Below are 24,180 nucleotides of genomic sequence, written 5' to 3'. Positions count from 1 at the left end.
GAGAGCAGGGGGAAAAATCAAAAATCTTGCTCTCCAAGTCCACCTCCTCAATTTGGGATAATTCGTTGTAAAAAGAGGAAAAGGGCGAGAAGTCTGAAATCTTGCTCTCTAAGTCCACCTCCTTAATTTGGAATAATTCGTTGTAAAAAGAGGAAAAGGGGGGAAAGTCTTAAATCTTGTCCTCAAAGTCCACTTCCTCAATTTGGGATGATTCGCTGTCCATTCATGCACTCCACAGACGCAGGGCACATCAAATGGACCGTGGAGCTTTAATCCGCTGCCTCCGAGGCTGCACAGAGAGATTTCCCTGCCTCTGCTCTCACAGCTCCCGGGTCTCAGCCTTGGACCTGGCCCCGCCTCTGCGCGTAGGTCGCCGGAGGGCGTCCGTTCTTCGCTCAGACAGGACGGGTTTAAAGGAGCCGCTGATTCGGGGGCTCTGGCTCACTCAGGCAGAGGGGAGGGAGGGGCGCGCAGTGTGGGGCGGGCCTGCGGCGGCAGAGGCCGGCGTGACGTTGCAGCAGCCCGTGGCGCTCCGTGCGCTTTCCCGGGAAAGCCGTCCCCGGGTCTCGGGGACCCCAGCAGTGGCGGGGTGCACAGGCCCCCCGGAAGGCGGGGCGGACAGTGACCCGCGCTCGCACACAGGCCCCGCGGCGGCGGCGGCAGCGGCGGCGGCGGGCCGCGGCGGCGGCGGCGGCGGCGGGCCGCGGCGGGCGGGCGGCGGCGGGCCGCGGCGGGCGGGCGGCGGCGGCGGCGGCCCACGCCCGTCTCCGAGGTCCGTGCCTTACCCGCGGCTCGTGCCTGTCACCGGCGCTTCCCCAAGCAGCCCTCTTAATGCCCTCTCCTCGCGCACCAGGAAACAAAAGGGAAAAAAGTCTCTTGCCTCTTCAGCAGCTCCAGACCCTTTCCCCGGACTCCCTCCGGGCTAGCCGTGGTGCACTAACCCCTTCAGGCTCTCTTCCTGCCGCCAGCCCCAGTCCTCTCCCTGCGCTCCGACTGAAAGCCGATACCCGAGCCTCAGCTCCCAGCCCCGCCCGCCACGGCGGCCGAGCAGACAAGCCTCTCGGGCTGGTGTGTGCCTGAGGGCACCGGTCCTCTGTGCCAGAATCTCTCCGCTTTGCCCTCCGCACCCCTGTTGCTGTGCTCTCCTCCGCTACTCCGAAGCTTTCCCCCTCCGCCACCTGCAGTCTCCGCCCGCGAAGGGGCTTGTAGTGTGTAGAAACCTTCCCCCCTTCACGGCTCCCTCCCACTGGTGCAGGTCCCGTCCCTATCCTATTGTCTCTGTTTATTCTTTTTTTCTTTTGCCCTACCCAGGTATGTGGGGAGCTTCTTGCCTTTTGGGGGGTCTGAGGTCTTCTGTCAGCGTTCAGTAGGTGTTCTGTAGGAGTTATTCCACGTGTAGATGAATTTCTGATGTATCTGTGGGGAGGAAGGTGATCTCCGCGTCTTACTCTTCCGCCATCTTCCTCCGGGGTGTAAATTGTTTCTTAATGAATGAAACTTACCTAGTGGAAGAGAAAAATTATTTTAGATACTTACTTACATAAGGGCCACATAGATTTTATGTTGCCTTTTGACTTGTCCAACTGAGGCCAACTATATTTTTGCCTTTGGTTGAGCAATAGAAAATGGCTTAAAGGGGACTTCCCTGCTGGTCCAGTGGTTAAGACGCCACACTCCCAATGCAGGGGTCCCAGGTTCAGTCATGCAGCCGCATGATGCAATTAAAAATCCTGAATGCCTCATCTAAAGATCCTGCATCCTTCTAGGAAGATCCCGCGTGCCACAACTAATACCCCCGATGCAGCCAAATAAATATTTTTTAAAAAGCCTTAAAAATCTGTAGTTATAATACCCAACTAGGAGATATTTTTCTATTATTAAAGCCTACATTCCGGGCTTCCCTGGTGGCGCAGTGGTTGAGAGTCCGCCTGTCGATGCAGGGGACACGGGTTCGTGCTCCGGTCTGGGAGGATCCCACGTGCCGCGGAGCGGCTTGGCCCATGAGCCATGGCCATTGAGCCTGCGTATCCGGAGCCTGTGCTCCGCAATGGGAGAGACCACAACAGTGAGAGGCCCACATACCGCAAAAAAAAAAAAAAAAAAAAAAAAAAAAAGCCTACATTCCTTTATGTGGTATGTATGTCTGTATTTGGTCTTATATATGGATTGTACCCTCTTTTTTCATTTACGTCTCCCTTCTGCTTTCTCCTGCCCCTCTGTCCTCTTTCTTTTAGGCCCCCCCATCCCTTCTTAGTTTACTCTCCATTCTCTATCCCAGTTATTGGGATTCTTTTCTCCTCATTCTCTTCCCAATTTTATCTGCATTCTTGTTTTAAACTACTATATTCATGCCAATGTCCACCATTGTTTTGTGTCTTCACTACCACCTAGTAGTCGTTTTTTTTTTTTTTTGGCTGCATTGGGTCTTCATTGCTGTGCGTGGGCTTTCTCTAGTTGCGGCGAGTGGGGGCTACTCTTCGTTGCAGTGTGCCAGCTTTTCATTGCGGTGGCTTCTCTTTTTGCCAAGCTCGGGCTCTAGGTGCACAGGCTTCAGTAGTTGCAGCACACAGGCTCAGTAGTTGTGGTGCATGGGCTTAGTTGCTCCGCGGCATGTGGGATCTTCCCGACCAGAGCTTGAACCCGTGTCCCCTGCATTGGCAGGCGGATTCTTAACCACTGCACCACTAGCGAAGTCCTCACCTTGTCGTTTTTTTAATTTCAGCACATCAGATAGGTATGTATATACAATTTTGATTTTAATTTGCATTCAACTGTTTATCTTATTGCCTCCTCTAGCATTATATTGGGCATCTCAGAGACTGCTCATACTCTGCTATTAAAATGTTGGTGTTCTCCAGTTGACTGTGTTCAGCGATTTTTGCTTCTTAACTCTATATGCTATTTCAACATTATATTTTCTGCTCCTGTTTTTATGGGTTATATCTGTATTAATGACTTGCTAGTGCTGCCATAACAAAGTAGCATGACTGAGTTGCTTAAACAACAGAAGATTTTTTTTTTCCTTCACAGTTTTGGAGGCTAGAAGTCCAAGATCAAGGTGTTGGCAGAGTTGGTTTCTTCTGAGGCCTCTCTCCTTGGCTAATAGATTATCATCTTTCTGTGTCTTCACATGGTTACCTGTCTGTGTTCTAATCTCTTTGTATAAGAATGCCATTCATAATGGAGTAAGGTCCAACCCGATGACCTTGTTTAAAGATCCAGCCCTAATATAGTCACATTTTGAGGTACTGGAGATTAGGGCATCAAAGTCTGATTTTGGGTGGGGTGGGAGAGGGTGGGGGATAGGGAGAGGACACACAATTTCTACAACAACTTTCAAGTCTGTATATCCAAACCAGACTTCTCTGTAACATCACACTTATATATCTTTCTACCTTCTAGACTTCTTTTCCAAATTACTCTACAGATGCCTCAGATTCATGAACCAATTGCCGTTCCCTGACACACTGAATGGAATCTATTTGATCAGCTACAAATTTAAGAGTCCTTTTAGATTCTTCTAGATTTTCCCATTTCACATATAGCTGGTCATTAAATATTGAGCCCTACTGCCACAGATTTACTTTAGGCCTTTATCACCAATCCACTAGTTTATTAAAATAGACTTTTTACCTCTTGATCAATAATTTTTTTATTAATTTTAGAAATTTCAAACTTAATGAAAAGTTGAAAGTCCAGCTTCATTCTTTTGCATGTGTATTATCTAGTTTTCCCAGCACCATTTGTTGAGAAAACTGTTCTCTCCCCCATTGAGCTGTCCTGACACCATTGTGAAAAATCAATTGATGGTGGGGTGGGGGAGGCAGGGTGGGAATGTGATGAGTTGGGAGATTGGGATTGACATATATACACTAATATGTATAAAATGGATAACTAATAAGAACCTGCTGTATAAAAAAATAAATAAAATTCAGAAATTCAAAAAAAATCGGTTGATCATACAGTGAGGATTTTTAAAAATATTTATTTTATTTATTTTTTTGTCTGTGTCGGGTGTTTGTTGCAGTTCATGGGCTTCTCTCTAGTAGTGACCTACGGGTTTTCTCTCTCTAGTTGTGGCATGCAGGCTCCAGGGCACATGGGCTCTGTAGTTGTGGCGCACGGGCTCCAGAGCATGTGGGCTCTGTAGTTTGAGGCACATGGGCCCTCTCGTTGAGGTGCTCTAGCTCGGTAGTTGTGGCGTGCTGGCTTAGTTGCCCCGCGGCATGTGGGATCTTCCTGGACCAGGGCTCGAACCTGCATCCCCTGCACTGTAAGGCGGATTCTTTACCACTGGACCACCAGGGAAGTCCCTACAGTGAGGATTTTTATTTCTGGGCTCTCTATTCTATTGGTCTATATCTCTGTCTCTATGCCAGTAGCACACTGTTTTGATTATTGTAGCTTTGTAGTAAGTTTTGAAATTAGGAAGTGTGAGGCCTCCAAATTTGTTCTTCTTTTTCAAGATTGTTTTGGCTATTTGGAGTCCCTTGAGATTCCATGTGAATTTTAGGATGGATTTTTCTATTTCTACAAAAACATCATTGGGATTTCGATAGAGATTACATTGAATCTGTAGATTGCTTTGGGTGTTATTGACATCTTAATAACATTAAGTCTTAACAGTCCTTGGACACAGGATGTTTTTTTCTTTTCATTGGTGTGTCTTTAATTTCTTTCAGCAACATTTTGTAGTTTTCAGCATGTAAGTTCTTTGCTTCCTAAATTAAATTTGTTCTTGAGTATTTTATTCTCTTTGATGCTATATGTCAGGGAATTTAAAATTTTTATTTTTCTTATTTTCATAATCTTTTACATACAGACCTTGTACTGCCAGCACTGAACACACTGACCTGTTGGTCAAATACCCACCTTGCTTAAGGTTGCAAATCCCATACACGGCCACACTGGAAAGATTATTAAAATCTTTATATTCTTAGAGCCTGTCATATTGTATCGGTTGAAATGATTGTTTTAACATTGAAGTGCTACTTTTGGCCACACTCACCAAGAGGGAGATTTTTGAACTTTATGTTTTTAGAATCCTTTTCATTGTATAGCCATCCTAGGGCTACCTATAATTAGTTCTAATACAGGGCCTATGAAGTACATAGCTCTTTTCTATTAGAAAACCCTCTAGAATGGCAAATAGCTTAGAAAGTTTTCAGTAGCATATCATTTGAGAAATTTAAATAGCACTTTATTAAGAAAGATAAACTTTTCTTAGTATGAGCTGAACTTTTCTAAGTATCAGGGATTTGATTTTGCTATGTAAATAAATTAAGGAATATTAGTTTATACTCATTAGACTGGCATAAATTTTAGAAGAGTTTATAGTATCTTTTGCTGTTTCTTGTTCATTGCTTCTAGAAAAATTAAGAGTCTAGCATCCTGTTTTAAAATTCAAAATACACATTTCCTTCTATGAAATTCACTTTCTGAGAATCTATCCCACAGGAATGAGAGCACCAATATATAAAGACATAAACAAAAGAATGCTTCCTGTGTCATTGTTTTTTGAGGCTAAAAACTAGACACAAAGTCAGTGCTCAATCAGTAGTGAAATCCCTGAACACATTTGGTGTATTTACCCTGCAGAATATTATGCAGTGATTTAAAATTATGAATTAGACATACACCAGATGAATATACAGGATTTTCATGGGAGTTTTTTTGGGTGAAAATAAGAATAATGTGTATGATATTATCTCATTCTTGTAAAACTAGCAATAACAAAATTAATAACACTTGCATGTATATGTACAAATATGTACGAATATGTATATATGTATGCATAGAATCATGTAACCACAGAAATATTTAAGGAACACACTGTAGATTATTAATTTTGTTTTTGATGGATTGAGAAAATAAAATGAGAAGAGAAAAAGGCACTGAAAACAAAAGGCATAAATAACATTTGTCTAAAATGATATATAAGTTGGCTATATAAGATGTTAAATTAAAAAATTTCATAAAAACTGTACACATCTCATAAAAAGTTCTGTAATATATAAATGGAAAGGGAAAGGGGTATCTCAGAAACCACAAAGTCAAATTCTTGATTTTTGAGAGTTAACTAAGCATATGTATAATTTTGGTTTGTTTTGTTCCTGTAGTGAGTCCACTGAATGAAGAATTTCTGGTAACATTAGGAAAAGAAGAGGTAAGTTACTGAATTTATAGTAATCCAAAATAACTTATAACTAGAGGTGTTTTGGATAAGCTCATGCCATAACGAGTAAGATGAAACCACTTTAAAATTGTATTAATTATGTTTTATTGAACAGGATATTTTAGATGATTTGAATTTTGAATTAAATATGTAAACCTTACTCTTATACTTAATTTTTAGTTGATTAAACTCTTCATAATAAAAGCGAAAAGGTTAAACATAGCTAAATGATCATACATGTATATCTGTCCCCAAAACTTAACATAAATGTCAATAAAGATTTTTTTAAAGTGTCAGTTTATTAGATCAAAGTATAGGAGAGAAGATAGAGGCAAAGAAGAATTTTAAACAAGGTTGTAGAGCATGGAAATAGATAAGTATCTGTGTTCCAAGAGACAGAAGTAATGATGACAAGAGAGATTATCTGCCCTACAGAACTGAAGAGAAAGGCTTTGAATTTGAAGGAACCTCGTACTTCAAAATTCAGGGTTCAAGTGTGGAGCTAATTTGATTAACTCTACTTTATCAAGTTTTATTTTAAGGCAGCAGTCCCCAACCTTTTTGGCACCAGGGACCAGTTTCGTGGAAGACAATTTTTCCACAGACTGGGGGTGGGGGTAGGATGGTAACGTGAGCATTGGGGAGCAATGGAGAGTGGCAGTGAAGGAAGCTTTGCTTGCTCACCCACTGCTCACCTCCTGCTGTGCAGTTCCTGTCTGCGGCCCAGGGACTGGGGACCCCTGTTTTAAGGTTTGTACTCAAATATAAGAAATACTTGCCCAACTTAAGGTCACAAAGACTTTCTTGCATTTTTTTTTTTTAGAAATTTTAATATTTTAGGTTTTACTTTTTTTTTTTTTTTTCTTTTTTTGCGGTACACCGGCCTCTCACTGTTGTGGCCTCTCCTGTTGCGGAGCACAGGCTCCGGACGCACAGGCTCAGCGGTCATGGCCCATGGGCCCAGCCGCTCCGTGGCACGTGGGATCCTCCCGGACCGGGGCACGAACCCATGTCCCCTGCATCAGCAGGCAGACTCTCAACCACTGCGCCACCAGGGAAGCCCTAGGTTTTACATTTAGATCTATGATCCATTTTAGAATAATGTTTGCATGTGGAATGAGTTATTGATAAAGGTTCTTTTTCACGTGGATACTAATTATTCTAGCACAAATTGTTGAAAAAACTATCTTTTTCTTTTGAATTTCCTTTGCATATGTGTTGAAAATTAATTGATCATATATGTGTGGATCTATTTCTAGACTCTCCATTTGTTCTCCATCCTATGTGGTGGATATATCTTTTCCTTTGTTCTGTATTTCTGTCTTTAGGCCAATACCGTGTAGGTTTGTTTACTGAAGCTTTGTAATGTCTTGAAATTAAGTAGTATGAGTTCTCTAACTTTGTTTTTTACCAAAATTATTTCATGTTTTCATATAAATTATGGCTTGTCATTCTATACCATAAAGAAGCTTACTGGAATTTTGACTGAGATTGCCCTGAATCTATAGTTCAAATTGAGGAGAAGAAACATATTGAGTCTCAGTCCAGATCCATGAGTACTATATGGTCTCTGCATTTATTTAGGCCTCCATTTATTTGTTATTTAAAAAATTTATCTCACCAATGTTTGTAATTCACTATATCAACAGACTAAAAAAGAAAAAAAGCATTTTATCATTTCAATAAATTCAGAATGAATAAGTGACAAAATTCCATATTAATTCATGATTCAAAAAAAGACTATGGGCTTCCCTGGTGGCGCAGTGGTTGAGAGTCTGCCTGCTGATGCAGGGGACGCAGGTTCGTGCCCCGGTCCGGGAAGATCCCACATGCCGAGGAGCGGCTGGGCCCGTGAGCCATGGCCGCTGAGCCTGCACATCTGGAGCCTGTGCTCTGCAACGGGAGAGGCCACAACAGCGAGAGGCCTGCATACCGCAAAAAAAAAAAACGAAAAGACTTTATAAATTGTGATAGAAGTGTGCAGGTCTTGAGGGACTCCCCTGTCAGTCCAGTGGTTAAGACTCTGCGCTTCCACTGCAGGGGGCACAGGTTCGATCCCTGGTCGGGGAACTAAGATCCTGCATGCCACAAGGTGTGTGCAAAAAAAAAAAAAAGATAAAAGATGTGTGCAGGTCTTGTATATGTTTGTCAGATTCATCCCTTTAGTATTTCATATTTTTGGTGCTATTAAAATGGTATTCTTTTTTAAAATTTCAATTTCTGATTATTTATTGCTGGTACATTCAAATACAATTAATATTTATATGTCAATCTTGTATCTAGTGAGCATGATAAACTCCTTTATTCTAGTAACTTTTTTGTAGATTATGTAGAATTTTCTTTTCTTTTATATTTAATTAATTAACGTATTTATTAATTTTTTAATTTATTTGGCTTCATGGGGTCTTTAGTTGTGGCAGGCAGACTCTTAGTTGCGGCATGCATGTGGGATCTAGACCAGGGATCGAACCCGGGACTCCTGCATTGGGAGCACAGAGTCTTCACCACTGGAACACCAGGGAATCCTCTGTAAGATTTTCTACATAGCTAGTCATGTCATCTGAGATCAAAGGCAGTTTTACTTATTTCTTTCCATCTGGATGCTTTTTATTTCTTTTTCTTGGCTTATTATACTGTCCTAGAATATTTAGTAATGTATTGAATAAAAGTGGGGAGAATGGACATTTTTGCCTTGTTCCTGATCTTAGTGGATACCATTCACTCTTTGACCATTAAGTGTGATGTTAGTAGTAGGTTTTTCATAGATGCCATTAATTTAGTTGAGAAAATTACCTTTTTTTAGAATTTCTGAAGAATTTTTCAAATCATGAAGTAATAATTGAATTTTGTCACTTATTTCTAAATTCATTGATTTCAACTATTTAATTAACTTGATTCCTAAGATAAACCCCACAGTGCTTTAATGTATTAATCTTTTTTATTTATTAATGGATTTAATTTGCTAAAATTTTATTAAGATTTTTGTGTCTATGTTTTTGAGAGATATTGGTCTGTGGTTTTCTTTTTTGGTGACATCTTTTTCAGGCTTTGGTATCAGGGTAATACCAAGCTCATAGAATGATTTCAGAAGTATTCTCTCTTCAAAAGAGCTTGTACAGAATCAGTATTATTTATTCCTTAAATGTTTCTTAGAATTTATAGGTGAAGTCGTCTGAGGTTAGAAATTTTTTGGTGGGAAAATGTTAAACTAAATATTTAGTTTCTTTATGGCTAGTCAGGTTATCTTTCTCTGAATGAACCTTGGTAGTTTGTGACTTTGAAAGAGTTTGTTTCATCTAGCTTGTCAAATTTATTGACAGCAAATTGTTCATAGCATTCCCCCATTACTATTTTAATGTTTGTAGCACCACCCCCTCTCTTATTCCTGTTGTTGGGATTTTGTGTTCTTTTTTTCTCCTTTAATTAGTCTGCGTAATTTTATTGATCTTCTCAAATAATTAGCTTTGGGTTTCATCGATTTTTTCCTATTTTTCTTTTTGTTTTTCTATTTCATTGATTTAAAACTTTTACCATTATTTTTTCCTCAGCTTACTTTTGGTTTTATTTGCTCTTTTTCTAGTTTCTTGTGGTAGAAGCTGAGGTCATTAATTTGAGAGCTTTCTTTTTTCTAATACAGGCTTTTAGTGGTGTAAATTTTCATCTGCGTACTTCTTTTGCTTTATTCCAGAAAATTTAACCTTTTCATTTTCAGACAGTTCATAGTAATTTCTTATTTTCCTGCTGATTGCATCTTTGGCCCATGGATTATTTAGAAGTGTGTTTTTAGTATCCAAATATTTGCACATTTTTCCAGGTACCTTTCTATGATTAATTATTTTTTTTGAACTTTTTAAAAGTTTTATTGGTACAGTTATTATAGTGAATTGCAATTTATATACTGAACTATTTCTTTTTCTTTTCTTTTTTTTAAAGTATGGGCTCTGACACTTTTTATTTGTGAAACCTCAGGCAAGTTACCTAGCTCTTTTTTTTTTTCATACATCTTTATTGGAGTATAATTGCTTCACAATGTTGGGTTTGTTAGTTTCTGCCTTACAGCAAAGTGAATCAGCTGTATGCACACACATACCCCCATATTCCCTCCCTCTTGAGCCTCCCTTCCACCCTCTCTATCCCACCCCTCTAGATGGTCAAAGAGCACGAAGCTGATCTCCCCATGCTATGCAGCAGCTTCCCACCAGCCATCCATTTTACATGTGGTAGTGTATGTGTGTCAATGCTACTCTCTCACTACATCCTAGCCTCCCCTTCCCCTCTGTGTCCTCAAGTCCGTTCTCAATGTCTGCATCTTTATTCCTGCCCTACCACTAGGTTCATCATTTTTCTAGATTCTATATATGCGTTAGCATACGGTATTAGTTTTTCTCTTTCTGACTTACTTCACTTTGTGTGACAGACTCTAGGTGCATCTACCTCACTACAAATAACTTGATTATTAATTTAATTTAATTCCATTATTGGATCATATTTAATGTAATATATGGTTGTATTAAAATGTACATACTTGATTTTTCTTTCGTATTTGTCCTACATTTTCTTTGTTCCTATTCTCTCTTCCCACTTTCTTGGATTAATTGTGTATTTTTCAAAATAAATGCATTTTATTTACATTATTAGCTTATTAGGTATATCTCTTCATTTTTTTTTCATGGTTGCTCTAGGGTTTATAATATACAATTTTATATTATTACAGATTTAGATTTAGATTTATAAGAAGCTAGTGGAAACCCTTAATATCAGGAGAATGGAACACTAGCTAATGTGTTCTAGAAACAAAAGGATACTAGAAAAAGTTTAGTTTATTGTAATCCCCTATAGCCACACAGTCTTATATGTTCCTCACATACCTCATACTTCCGCCTCAGGGCCTTTGTACTTAAAATTCCCTTTGCCTAGAACATTCTTTTGCTAGATGGTGACATGACTTATCTTTTGCTGTCTTTCTCTGTTGCTAAACTGTTAGTTAACCTGATCAGAAAGGTCTTTCCATATCATACTACCTACCTAAAAGAGCCATCCCTGCTCCTCATTTCTATACTCTCGTTTTGACCTATTTTTACTTTATGGTATTTATCCCTCTCTGGAGTTACAAGTTTGTTTCTTTGTTTGGATTTGCCTCTTTGTTCTGTTCATCTTTGCATCCCTGACTCCTTCATCAATGCCTGGTGGTCAACAACTGATCAATAAATATTTGTTGAATGAGTGATGTTCATTTGTGTCAGTTTTGTATAGTCTCCTTAGAAAAGAGACCTAATCTGCCTGGTTACTGAAAATTCACCATTAAATTGCCTTTCAGTATGAAATTAAAAATTTTTGCTCAAAACCCCTTATATTTTTTAATTTAACAATGAAATATTACAAAGAACTTAGTACCTAGATTTTTTGCTAGGCTTTTTTTTTGCTGTTGATTTCTGAATATATATCCTAGTGTGTAAATTTCACTCTCATTCAGAAATATCACTATTTACAGGAGTAAAGACTAAGCAATTAATTTTAATTATTTTGTTCTAGTTCCAAAAATTGAGACATGATCTTGAATTGACACTATCTACTATTCAGTCAAAGAATGAAAAGTTAAAGGAAGACTTAGAAAGGTATATTTATATTATAATTACTATTAATTATTGATATATATTGAATTGGCATTAATGTTTTATTTGAATACTGTTTTGTTTTTCCATGTTTAAAGGGAGCAAAAATGGTTGGATGAACAGCAACAGATATTGGAATCTCTTAATGTACTACACAATGATTTAAAACAGCAGGTTGTGACATTTTCTGAATCAAGGTATTGATTTTGTGTTCTAGGTTTTCATAATAGGAGAAACTATTTCCTTTTTTATGTTACATGAAATACATAGATGAAAAGAAGGTAAATTTTACCAGCAATTGTGAGTCTTACCCTGACTTTTGCCAATTGTTAAGTTACCTAATCTTTTATGAATAATTTGACTTTTAGTTTTCCTACATGTTAGAGACTATTTATCTCATAAAGCTAGTTATTTTGAGCAATGAAGTTTGAACAAAGTTTTTGATTAATTTTATGAGTAACCAGTTATATATACTTAAGTATTTTATCAGCAAGTTAATTCTCTTAAATTAAAAAAAAAATCTTTCAGAATCTTTAATGAGCTGAAAACGAAAATGCGTGATATAAAAGAATATAAGGAGAAACTCTTGGTTACCTTGGGTGAGTTTCTAGAAGACCATTTTCCTCTGCCTGATAGAAATGTTAAAAAGAAAAAGGTAAGTTTTAGAGAAGACATTCATGTAGATATTCACATATGAAATTGTTTTAGATAGGTTCAAAGGTAAATTTTCTGACAAATTTTTATGTTTAATATACACTTCAAAGACATACACAAATAGGTACATGCACAGAAATATTCCATCGTCACATTATAATACTTAATGAAAAATTAGAAGCAACCTAGTTATGTAATAAAATAAGATTAAATACATTTTTTTACCTTGTATTCATATTGATGGAAAATGCAGCTTTTAAAAATAATGTATTGAACACTATCAAAGGGGTTTATGAAATCTAACAAATTATTGATTGTTAGAAGATAAAACACAGATGACTAAATTGTGTGAGTCTAATTTGTACCAAAGAATGTAATAGTACTTATGCCTGGGGCTAAGATTGTAGGTAAGATTTGTTTTTGTTTTCGTTTTCATTGTTTTCAAATTTTCTATGATAAACATATGTAACTTTTAATATCAGAAGATACTGGTAGTTAAGGTAAGTTATTGACTATTTTAATAACAGTTATGATGGAATAAACCTTTTTCACAAAAGCAAATATTTCATTGAGTGACAGAAGGTTGGGAACAAGCACTTTAATTCCTTTTTTAAAAATAGTATAGGTATAAATAAATAGAACTTGTGGAAGTGGAATAGGCATTGAAACTGGGACCAGAACAATCTTTTTAAAAATATACATATTTAACAATTTATTTAATCATGTATTTTAAAATATACATATTTTAATCATTTTTCAACATAAAACTTTTGATGCCTCCCTCTGGGATGAAGTCTATAAACTCCTTAGAGGAATGAATTTATATTCTGGACTTTGTCTATCTCTTTAGCCTCCTTTTCAGCCATTCTTTATCCATCTCTTGCATGAGTCCATTAACCATAGTGCTACAGTTCCAGCAGATATGCAATGACCTGTCACTTTTTTGTGCCTTATACATTCTATTCCCTCTGGTTACAAAACAATTCCTATCTGGTGAAAATAGTAAATTCTTTCTTAAAGCAACTCAAACATCATCTTTTGTGTGATGCATTGAATGAAGTTTTGGTGTCATTTTATTAGCATTTATTACATGATTTTGTAGTAATCATTTATGTCTCTTTCTCTGTTGACCCACCACACTCTGTGAGCTCCTTGGTTTGTTTAATTCATCTTTATGTCTGTACTGTCTTGTATACCTATTGTAGTACCTTCTGAGTTCATATTTTTTGAATGACTGTGAGCATACTAGGAAAAGGAGAAAAAAGTTTTGTTTGTTTTCTTATAATCTGTGTTTATTTATTCTTCCCTGTCTTCTTTGTAATTAACAGTAGGCTTTACATTTGTTATGGACAATTTCTTCCATTCTATCCATTGTTATTTACGCCCCTTAGTCATTTCTGAAATTGTTGACGGCCTTCTGTTAACGATTTCAGTAAATTCATGATCCCTTACCTCTTAATGATCATAATCTTAAAACAACTTAATGATTTATTTTCTGATTCCAGTCTCTCTTTTTTTCAACTTTTTTTTTAACCTATTAAGGTTCTCCACTAATAGAACCAGAGGTTTGAGACACTCCTAAACGAAAGCATTGATTACCAGAAGCCACCATGAGTTTATTAAGTCATATTGGATAAGCTCACTTTTTTAAAATGAAGTATATGAACTGTTGATACATATTACAAACTGATAGGTTACTCTCTCTCTCCCTCTCTCTCTCTCTCTCTGTCAAGCAATAATAATGGATGTATCAGTGGGCTCAAGCTGCCATAGCAAAATACCAAAGAATAGGTGGCTTAAACAAAATAAATTTATTTTGTCATAGTTTTGGAGGCCAAAAGTCCAAGATCAAGGTGCCATCAGAGTTTTATTTAAAATAAATAAATTGTGTTATTTATTTTAACTTTGGTAGTTTCTTTGCATTTATATTCTGTTCTGATACCATCATTCATGTATACATTTAGTCTTTATTGTACATTATGTTGGATTCAATCCTTATCATCTTTTACCATTCATTTTTGAGTTTTTAAGTTTAATCCATTGTTTGATATGATGGGTTTATTTGACAAGTAATTTGTTCAAGAAGAATTCCTGGGTGTTTTATTTTTTGAATTCTTAAATGCTGAATATACTTTGCTGTATACTTAAAGGCTTAACTTAGGCAGAGATTTTAAAAGTCACAAGACTTGGTAAGGGGTTTCTCCATTCTTCTCAGATTGAATGTGCTGTGGAGAAATCTGAGGCCAGCCTGTAGATGTCTTGCTGCTTCTTACTATTTGTCTGAAGGATTCTTTATCTCTGAACTTCAGTAACTTAACAGGGATATGTCACAATGTTGATCATTCAATATCAGTTTTGCTTTGAAGATGATGCATTGTTTCCAGGGGCAGATTTATTATATTTTACATTGTTTATCATATCCTTATGTTGAAACATTTTTTTTTGTTTTCTTTCATTATATTTTTCTTCTGCATTTTCTTTGTCTCAAACCTTTATATTTTAATCTGTGCCTTGCTGCTTGTTTCTTTAATATATTTGTATTTCTATAAAGCCTTAGGAGGACTCCATGCTAATCTTTGACTATTGTCAGGAAAGTACTAGATGTCACAATAGTAGGAGACCTTGTAGTTAATTGAATGTCTGAACTCAAAAGCTGCTGATTAGATTTAGTATTATCCTAGAAGATTTCCCTTAGAACCTTATTCTATGGAACATTTTTAACAGTAATTTGGTTAAAGAGGTAGAGGACATTGTCATCACAGTTTACAAATGATGTGAAATTGAGAGAGGACTAGATAGTAAATTTATTGGATGACAGAATTAGAACTGTATCTTTTAACTGGCCAAGATAAAATAGGGCGGTCCAAATAAAATAGGATGATATTTAGTGGAGGTACATAGAATATCTTTCTTGAGTTTAAAACATTGAAGAACGAAGGAGACATATCTTAGCTATATACAATGAAGGAAACTTCGGCACTTTAGATGATAGTGTTCTCAGATAGAGGTCAGCAGGGTAGAATAGGTGTCCAAAAGCTAATGCAATCTTAAAATTATTGAATAGAATTCCAGCTTCTACACGTATGGAAGTGAGTCTTCCATTTCATCTTCAGTTTTCTAATCACAGCTATATCATTGTGGAGACTGGATTTTTTAAAAAAGATAAATTAGAGCACATTTAGAGAACAACCATGCTATTGAGAGGCTGCAAGTCTATGAGAAATAATTGAAGAAACTCATGATGATTAATATGGAGAAGGCAGGGAGCTCATAATAGCTGTCTTTAGATATTTGAGAACTCTAGGGTGGAATTGGAATGAGATTTATTCTCTTGTCATTCCAAGAAAAAAAGAACCAGTGAGTTGAGTTAATATTAAGAACTGTCAAGAACTATAGAAAGATGAACAAACCTCCCTGGGAAGCAAGTTTCCTGTCCCGAAGCTGTATCAGTACAGTCTGGAATGTCATTTGGAATATTTCGATTGGGAAGGTTCAAACATTAGATTTTCATTTATATGAATATATATAATATGTGTAATATAATTTATCCATTATATATTTAGAGATAGGTAGATAGATAGATAGATGGATACTCTGAATTGTATCTTCTAGTAACTGCAAAAGATTTCCCTGTCTTAGAGGTTGTTTCAATTATTTTTATGAACCTTACTGTTTAGTACAGCAGGTTGTTTTCTTTCAGAATGCTTTTTAAATCATCTCATTATAAATGTTTGGTTTTAGTATATCTTGTACCGCTGCAATTGAGGAATATTAATTTTTGAAATTTTGTAATAAATACAGTGTAATATTCTGCCATTAGAATTGAAATGTTAATTCTTTGTTATTCACACTTCTCTCAAAGAAAACCACTCAAGAATCAACTGCACAGCTGATAACACTGCATGAAATGTTAGAGGTAAGTGTTTTGTGTAGTTGTTTTGTCTTGAAGATATCTCTTCATTAGTGATTTGTGAACAATTATACATAGGCTTGAAAAGGAAAAAAATGCTGCTTTAGTTCTTAAGGTATACACCAAACTTTATTATATATATTAATTTATCTTAGTATAAAATTAGCTTCTATTTTCTATGTAGTAAGAATGAATATTATTTTTTAGAAGAAGATGAAACTAAAGTCTTACTCTTAATCGTGTTCCTGATTATTACTTTAAGAAAATTTTTATGATGTTGTTTAGTATCTACACAGTAAAAGCCTATGCTGTTACATTGATGTAATCTTTAGTTGGCCAGTCTGTATTCTATCTAAAACACACAATTGAGTTTAAGGATTCTTTCCACAAAGTTGTAGAACTTCATTCACAGATTTTCCTTAAATAACATCAGCTTCTTTTTTCATAATGTAAGGACTCATTACACCTTTTTCTGCCTGACATTTGCTTTTTATTTTATTTACAAATATCTTTGACCTTTTTAAGAAAGAAGCTTTTGAACTTCAGCCAAATTACCGACTATATTAAATACTTAAATCGTGATATGATGACCTATTGCAGATTGGGTGGAGAGGAAGGTAGTCTATGAAGAGCTATTTAACAATTAATATGGCTTTTTTAAGTCATTGGTAAGTTTAGAGTAAAGTGATTTCAGAAAACTTGTTTCACATTGTAATTTTATGCATTGGATGCTAAAGTCTATTTATCTAGCTAAATGGCTTTGGTGCCTCAGGATATCTTAATATAGAATATTATTACTTTGAAAAGCAAAATACAATTATTTTTTAGATTGTGATTTGAATCTTTTAACATATTCCTATTTACACCAGTTTATACCGAAACTACTGTTTCTCGTGGATGACTTGACTTTTTTTTAATAAAAGTTGTTATATATGTGGCAAATATTGACAGTTGTTAACTGGGAAATACATGTGTAATTTTTGAATAGTGCACTATGAGATACCATGTAAAACATAGATTTAGAAACTATTTTTGTCTCCAAGGCTTGTATTATCAATAATAAATGTAAACAGAATTTAAACTGCAGTTCAGTGAAGAATAAACCAATATACATGTTCATGTTAAAGTAGAATTTTTAGCATTTAATTATTTCTGGCATCTACTAGGAGTTTGATTAATATAATTGAAGTTAGAAATGAAAACTAAAATTTTAAATTATATTAAAATAAGCAGTTGCTCTAAAATGGGAATAATATTTAATTATTTTATTATCATACCTAAAAGAAATGAGACCAAGAGCTTTTTTCTCCAGGATGTGGTTCTGAAGTAGCTAAAGTTAGGGAGTTCCCTGGTGGCCTGATGGGTATGATTCCGAGCTTTCACAGCCATGGCCCACATTCAATCCCTGGTTGAGGAACTGAGATCCCACAAGCCACATGTTGCAGCTAAAAAAAGAAAAAAGAAAGAAATAGCTAAAGTTAATGACAGATGAAATTATTTCAAGAATTGAGATGTAAAAAAAAAAAAAAGAATTGAAATGTTGATATTATTATGAAATGTGATTGAGATGAGAGCTTTATAGTTTTAATTTTATTTCTATGGTACTTTATATTTGTATAAATTGTATTTTTCCTTTTCTGTGTTTCTTAATATAATATATTTAAAGCTTTGGCTTGGCAATTCAGAGATATGGAGTCTAATCCATGATCTATTACTAATTATGTGCCCCTTGAGGAATCTTTTAACCCTTCTGGATTCTGGTTTTGTAATTTGTGAAGGCACTGTGTGGGAGCTGAGGAGGTAGAGTAATAATTGATACATATTTGGCATTTTTCAGTATGTTTCATAAAGCATTAGTGTTTGAAGAATTTTAAATGTGTTTCTTAAAAAAACTTTTTTAATGCCAGTGGATCTGGGATATACAGGTGATTCTGAGTGCACATTGGCAGTCTTTCTCCAGCTTATATAACCATAAGACCCTGTTTCTCCACACTAAGAGTGTCCTTAGGGAGACCAATTCCATGGAATCTAGTTCGGGAAATGTTAGTCTTATATAATTTACTGCAGATACTCAAAACGTCCCAATTTGTGGTTGTAACCCCTCAATATCCTTAGTGAAGAAATCAGAGATATTTAAGATAATTTGAAGGAAATGATGATGATATAGAATTGTTGTTTCAAAGATTTATCAGATGAATAGGTGTTTTTTGGGGGGAAGAGTAGCATTGGTGATTTCTCTTTCCCCCAAATATTAAGACAATGTATGCTGTTTTTGAACTTTGTATATAATTTTTTTATTTTTATTTTTAAGAAATGGTTATAACCAATCTTGTAACATAAACAAATTATTAATCCTAAGAGAAGTGAGAGAATTGTAAGTGCCTTTTAACTAGTTTTTAGGAATTTAAAAGGTTAAGGTGCAAAGATTCATTTTAAAGCTATTTCCATTCACTAATATTTGTTTTTTAAAAAAAGAAAATCAACTATTTAAGTTAATACATAGAAATTATGATATAAACAATTACTCAAAGAGAAAAGACATTAACATTCTTTGGTAAGAAACTTCATTAATGTTTTATTATAGCTGTATCAATTTTTATCCAAGTAAGGTATATTTTGAATAATTTTTTTTCTAGATTCTTTTAAATAGATTATTTGATGTTCCACATGACCCATATGTCAAAATTAGTGATTCTTTTTGGCCACCTTATATTGAGCTGCTCCTGCGTAATGGAATTGCCTTGAGACATCCAGAAGATCCAACCCGAATAAGATTAGAAGCCTTCCATCAGTAAAAAGATGGTCTTTTTTTCACACAGTACTTAAAGAATCTTGTTATTTAAGGATAATGGAAACACTGAGAATTACTTGGATAAGGAACATTATTTGCAAATCAAAGCACATAGTCCATCTTCCTTTTGTGCTTAAAATGACTCATGCTGCCATCCACTATTCATTTAAAAATGGTCCTTTCGCAGTCAGTCATTGCTTTGATATTTTCAACTGGGTGGACAAGAATGCAAGTGAAAAATATTCTAGACTTAATTATTACAAAACTTTAAATATACCTTACTTCTGCAATATTCTTTGGAAAATTCGTTGTTAATTTATGATATTGGTAATGTAATATTTTTCTTTTAAAATTTATGACAGTTTCTTTTATGCATTTGATTTCCATTTGGTGCTTACATCCTTTAAATTTACAAATTGTAATGGAAAGTCCATTTAATTTGCAGGAGGTTTAAAAATTGACTTAGTATCTTAATGTAGAAGGAAGCATAATTTTAAAGAATTTAGTAAATCTGTTCCGTGTATACTGCCATATTTCTAGATTTGTTAAAAATTGGAATGTTAAAAAAACTAATGGATAAAGGTAGCATGAAAACTATATTTTAATTTGTATTATATTACAAGTGATAATATATATTAGATCATTCTTGATTCTGTTAATTATTACTAACAATACTGTGTTCATAAAATTTCATTAATCCTCTGTGACTTTTCTGTAAATAAAGTTCTCATTTAAAAACCTCTAGCTTTTTTGGGGATGTGGCATGATATTTTAATAAACTAAATAGACTTTTTCATAGGTAGATAAATGATGATATTAGAGAACTACATATAAGCTAAACTAGAGAATTCCAAACACTTTTTGTATCATTAGTTTTTCTAAGATGACTTAGTGTATACTTTTATTTTTGAAAATGCTTTCTACTGCATTATAGTATCCAAGTTTCTTGTTTACCTTAAATACTTCATCTTTTTTTTAAACTAGGCAAAAACTATTCCAAGTATACCATGTTCCTTTTATAGAAAATACAAATACTGTTATATTTTAGAAAATGTGTAAGTTCTTTTATGGGAAGATGACATACAAAAGTACCTTCCTAGAATACTCTAGTTGGGAGTCAAAGGATTTAGCAACTTATTATTCCTCAAAGTTACTGGAGAAAGGAAAAATGGTGCTAGCAGTATAAGTCTGACAATAATTCTATCTGACAAGAGCAGATAATACTGTTGTCTGTGAACTTCTCTGTGTTACAAATTACAGAAAGAAATAGATAAAGGCAATAAACAACTTGATGATTTATTTGGCAAGTCTTGATTTCACATACATCTGTTGGTTTGGATCTTTTTACTGTAGCATCTTGTGTAAAGTTTTAAAGAAAACTATGATGATTGCATCCTACTTTTTAATTTGTTAACCCAGCCTTCTAACATAGCATGATTTTTTGCCCACTTTTCATCTCAATCATAAACAAAGTAAATTATAGCAGATTTAGCCTTGATTTGTACTCCATCTAAGCTTACAGCCCTTGAAGGTTTTTTTGTGGCTTTGAGTATGCTGGAGAAGATGTTTCAAGTTCTGAGAACCTATAGGTGGGGACCATCACTACAGATCCCAGGAACATTGAGGGTAATAAAAGAATATTTTGAATAACTCTGTGCCCACAAATGTTATACCTTAGGTGAAATGGACCAATTCTGTGAAAGACAATCTACTAAAACTCACACAAGGAAAAATAGCCACTTTGCATAAGCCTATATATTAAAGAAATTGAATCAATAATTAATAAGCTTTCAAAACAGAAGACATCAGGCCCAATGGTTTCACTGGTGAATTCGAGAAGAAAATGATGACAATTCTGTGTTCCAAAAAATAGAAACTAATTCATTCTATGAGGCCAGCATTATCCTAATACCAAAACTAGACAAAAACATTACATTACCCTAATACCAAAACCAGACAAAGACATTGCAAGAAAGGAAAACTACAAACAGATACCTTTCATGAACATAGGTACAAACATCCTCAACAAAATAATCAAATTCAACAATGTAGTACAAAAAATTATGCATAACAGCCAAGTGGTATTTATTCCAAATATCCAAAACTGGTTCAGCATTCAAAGATTAATTAATGGAATCCATCATATCAGACTAAAATAGAAAAATCATGACCATACCAATAGATTACAAAAAAGCTATATGATAAAATCAGATAACACATTCATGATGAAAACTCTCAGCAAGCTAGGAATAGAAAGGAACTTCCTTAGCTTGATAAAGAACATCTACAATCTGATGCATTATTACTTATTCTTTTAAAAAAATTCAGAAAACGTACAGCTAAAATACTTAATTTTGGGAAACTAGATGCTTTCCCTCTAAGATCAGGAACAAGGCAAGAATGTCTCCTCTCACCAGTGCTGGTCAGCATTGTACTGGAAGTTCCACCTAATGCAGCAAGACAAAAAAACATCCCAAGAACCAACAAAAAATCTCTTGGAACTAAAGACCAATTATAGCAAGGTTGCAGGATACAAAGTTAGCACAGTAAAGTCATTTGTTACCTATATACCTGAAATTCGAAACATTGTTACATTAACATCAAAAATATGTACAAGACTTATATGAGGAAACCTACCAAAGTTATAAAAGAAATCAAAGAAGATCTAAATAAATGGAAACATTCCATGTTTATGGGTAGTGAAGCTCCATATTGTTAAAAGTCTCAATTCTTTTCCAAATTGATTTATAGGTCTAATGTAATCCCAATCAAAATCCCAGCAAGTTACTTTGTGGAAATCAATACATTGATTCTAAATTTATATAGAAGGACAAAAGACCCAGAATAGCTGCTGTAATATTGAAGAAGAACAAAGTGGAAGGACTGACAGCAACCTTAGGACTCACTATAAAGCTATAGTAACCAATACTGTGAAATTGGTGAAAAATCAGACAATAGATCACTGGAACAATAGAGAGCTCAGAAGTAGACCCATACAAATATGGTCAGCTGATCTTTGACAAAGAGGAAAGGCAAGCAACCCAATGGAGAAAGCTTAGTCTTTTTCAACAAATGGTGGTAGAACAACTGTACATGCACTTGCAAAAAAAGAAAGAAAAGCTGGTCACTGATAATACTATTATACCTTTAACAAAAATTAACTAAAAATAGATCATAGACCTAAATGTAAAATGCACAACTATAAAACTTCTAGAAAATAACATAAGAGAAAATCTAGTCTGACCTTGAGTTTGGTGAAGACTTTTTAGATAAAATACCAAAAGCACAATCCATGAAAGAAAAAATTGATAAGTTGGATTTTATTAAATTAAAACATGCTCTGTTAAAAGACACTGGTAGAATGAAAAAATAAGCCACAGATTGGGAGAAAATGTTTGCAAAACACATATCTGAAAAAGATAACACAGAACTCACCAAAATATACAAAGAACTCTTAAAACTCAACGAGACAACAAACATTCCAATTAAAAAGAGGGGAAAATGTCTAAATTGACACCTCACCAAACAAGATAAACAGATGGTAAATAAGCAGGTGAAAAGATCTCCACATTGTGTGTCATCAGAGAAATGCAAATTAAACAACAGTGAGATGCCACTACACACCTATCAAAATGACCAAAACTCAGAACATTAACAACATCAAATGCTGAGAAGAATGTGGAGCAACAGGAACTCTCATTGATTGCTGGTGGGAATGCAAAATGATACAGTCACTTTGGAAAAAAAGTATATTCTAAGCATACTATGCAACCCACAAATTGTGCTTCTTGGTATTTACCCAAATGAGTTGAAAACTTATGTTCACACAAAATCCTGCACACCAATGTGTATAGCAGCCTTTTTCATAATTGCCCAAAATTGGAAGCAATCCAGACGTTCTTCAATAAGTGAATGGACAAATCATGGGACATCCATACAATGGTTTATTCAGACATGAAAAGAAATGAGCTATCAAGCCACAAAAAAACAGGAAACATTAATACATATTCCTAAGTGAAAGAAGCCAATCTGAAAAGGCTACATACTATATGATTCCAGCTGTATGATATTCTGGAAAAGACAAAAGTATGGAGACAGTTAAAAAATCAGTGGTTGCCAGAGGTTGTGGTTTTGGAGGATTTGTAGGGAGGAGGGCAGGGAAGGGTGGGATGAATAGGTGGAGTACAGGGGATTTTTAGGGCAGTGAAACTATTCTTTATGGTACTGTAATGGTGGATACATAACTATGCATTTGTCAAAATCCATAGAACTATACAATACAAGAATGAATCTTAATGTAAACTATGGACTTTAGTTAATAATGTATCAGTATTAGTTCATCGGTTGTAACAAGTGTAACACAAATACAAGATGTTAATGATAGTGGAAACTATAGGCAAGGGGAAAGGGGGTATATGGGAACTAAGGAATTTGGGGAAAGATTTTTCTTACTGATTAAAAAAATTCTCAGGAAGAGGTGGCTTCTCTTGTTCTGGTGAATGTTATTGGGTCTGCATGAAACATCTGGAACTCTTTAGCCATTCTGTAATCATTAGGAGAGCTGCCATGGACAAATCTGGCATATTTAGTATGGCAGAGTCTCAAAAAAGAACAAATCATAATATTATTGAACTGGGGAATTAATTGACCCTAGAGCTGCCATACTGGGGAGCATGATTTACAAGACAATAAATTTTCCTTCTGGTTTAATCAATTGAGGCAGGTTTTTCATGTTTCTTGAAACTGAAGACATTCTATCTGGTAGCAACATTCCACCAAACCATTAAATGGAACTTTCACTCTCACTGAAATTAATTTTATGGAACAGTCTGACAAAGACTTTAAAATGTGTATTCTGAGGTTGCTGGAAGAAATAAATTTCTTCCATTTAAAAAGGGCTAGTCGGGCTTCCCTGGTGGCGCGGTGGTTGAGAGTCCACTTGCCGATGCAGGGGACATGGGTTCGTGCCCTGGTCCGGGAAGATCCCACATGCCACGGAGCGGCTGGGCCCGTGAGCCATGACCTCTGAGCTTGCGCG

General features: G+C 35.4%; 1 protein-coding gene across 1 annotated transcript in view; it reads left to right on the top strand.

The window, feature by feature from the left end:
• Window positions 1-19,756, top strand: part of CENPK (centromere protein K) — a 51,303-nt gene extending 31,547 nt beyond the window's left edge. Inside the window, exons 6-11 of the mRNA XM_081230810.1 lie at window positions 6,120-6,166; window positions 11,708-11,790; window positions 11,886-11,984; window positions 12,316-12,442; window positions 16,304-16,357; window positions 18,988-19,756. Coding sequence (XP_081086936.1) covers window positions 6,120-6,166; window positions 11,708-11,790; window positions 11,886-11,984; window positions 12,316-12,442; window positions 16,304-16,357; window positions 18,988-19,146 — 569 coding nt within the window. The 3' untranslated portion in view covers window positions 19,147-19,756. The remainder of the gene's footprint in view (window positions 1-6,119; window positions 6,167-11,707; window positions 11,791-11,885; window positions 11,985-12,315; window positions 12,443-16,303; window positions 16,358-18,987) is intronic.
• The last annotated feature ends 4,424 nt before the right edge of the window (window positions 19,757-24,180 follow it).

This window comes from Mesoplodon bidens (genome assembly GCF_964165515.1).
Source record: "Mesoplodon bidens genome assembly, chromosome: 4".
Classification (NCBI taxonomy): domain Eukaryota; kingdom Metazoa; phylum Chordata; class Mammalia; order Artiodactyla; family Ziphiidae; genus Mesoplodon; species Mesoplodon bidens.
The sequence above is the reverse complement of the archived record's forward strand: the minus strand, read 5'-3'. Positions and strand labels throughout refer to the sequence as shown.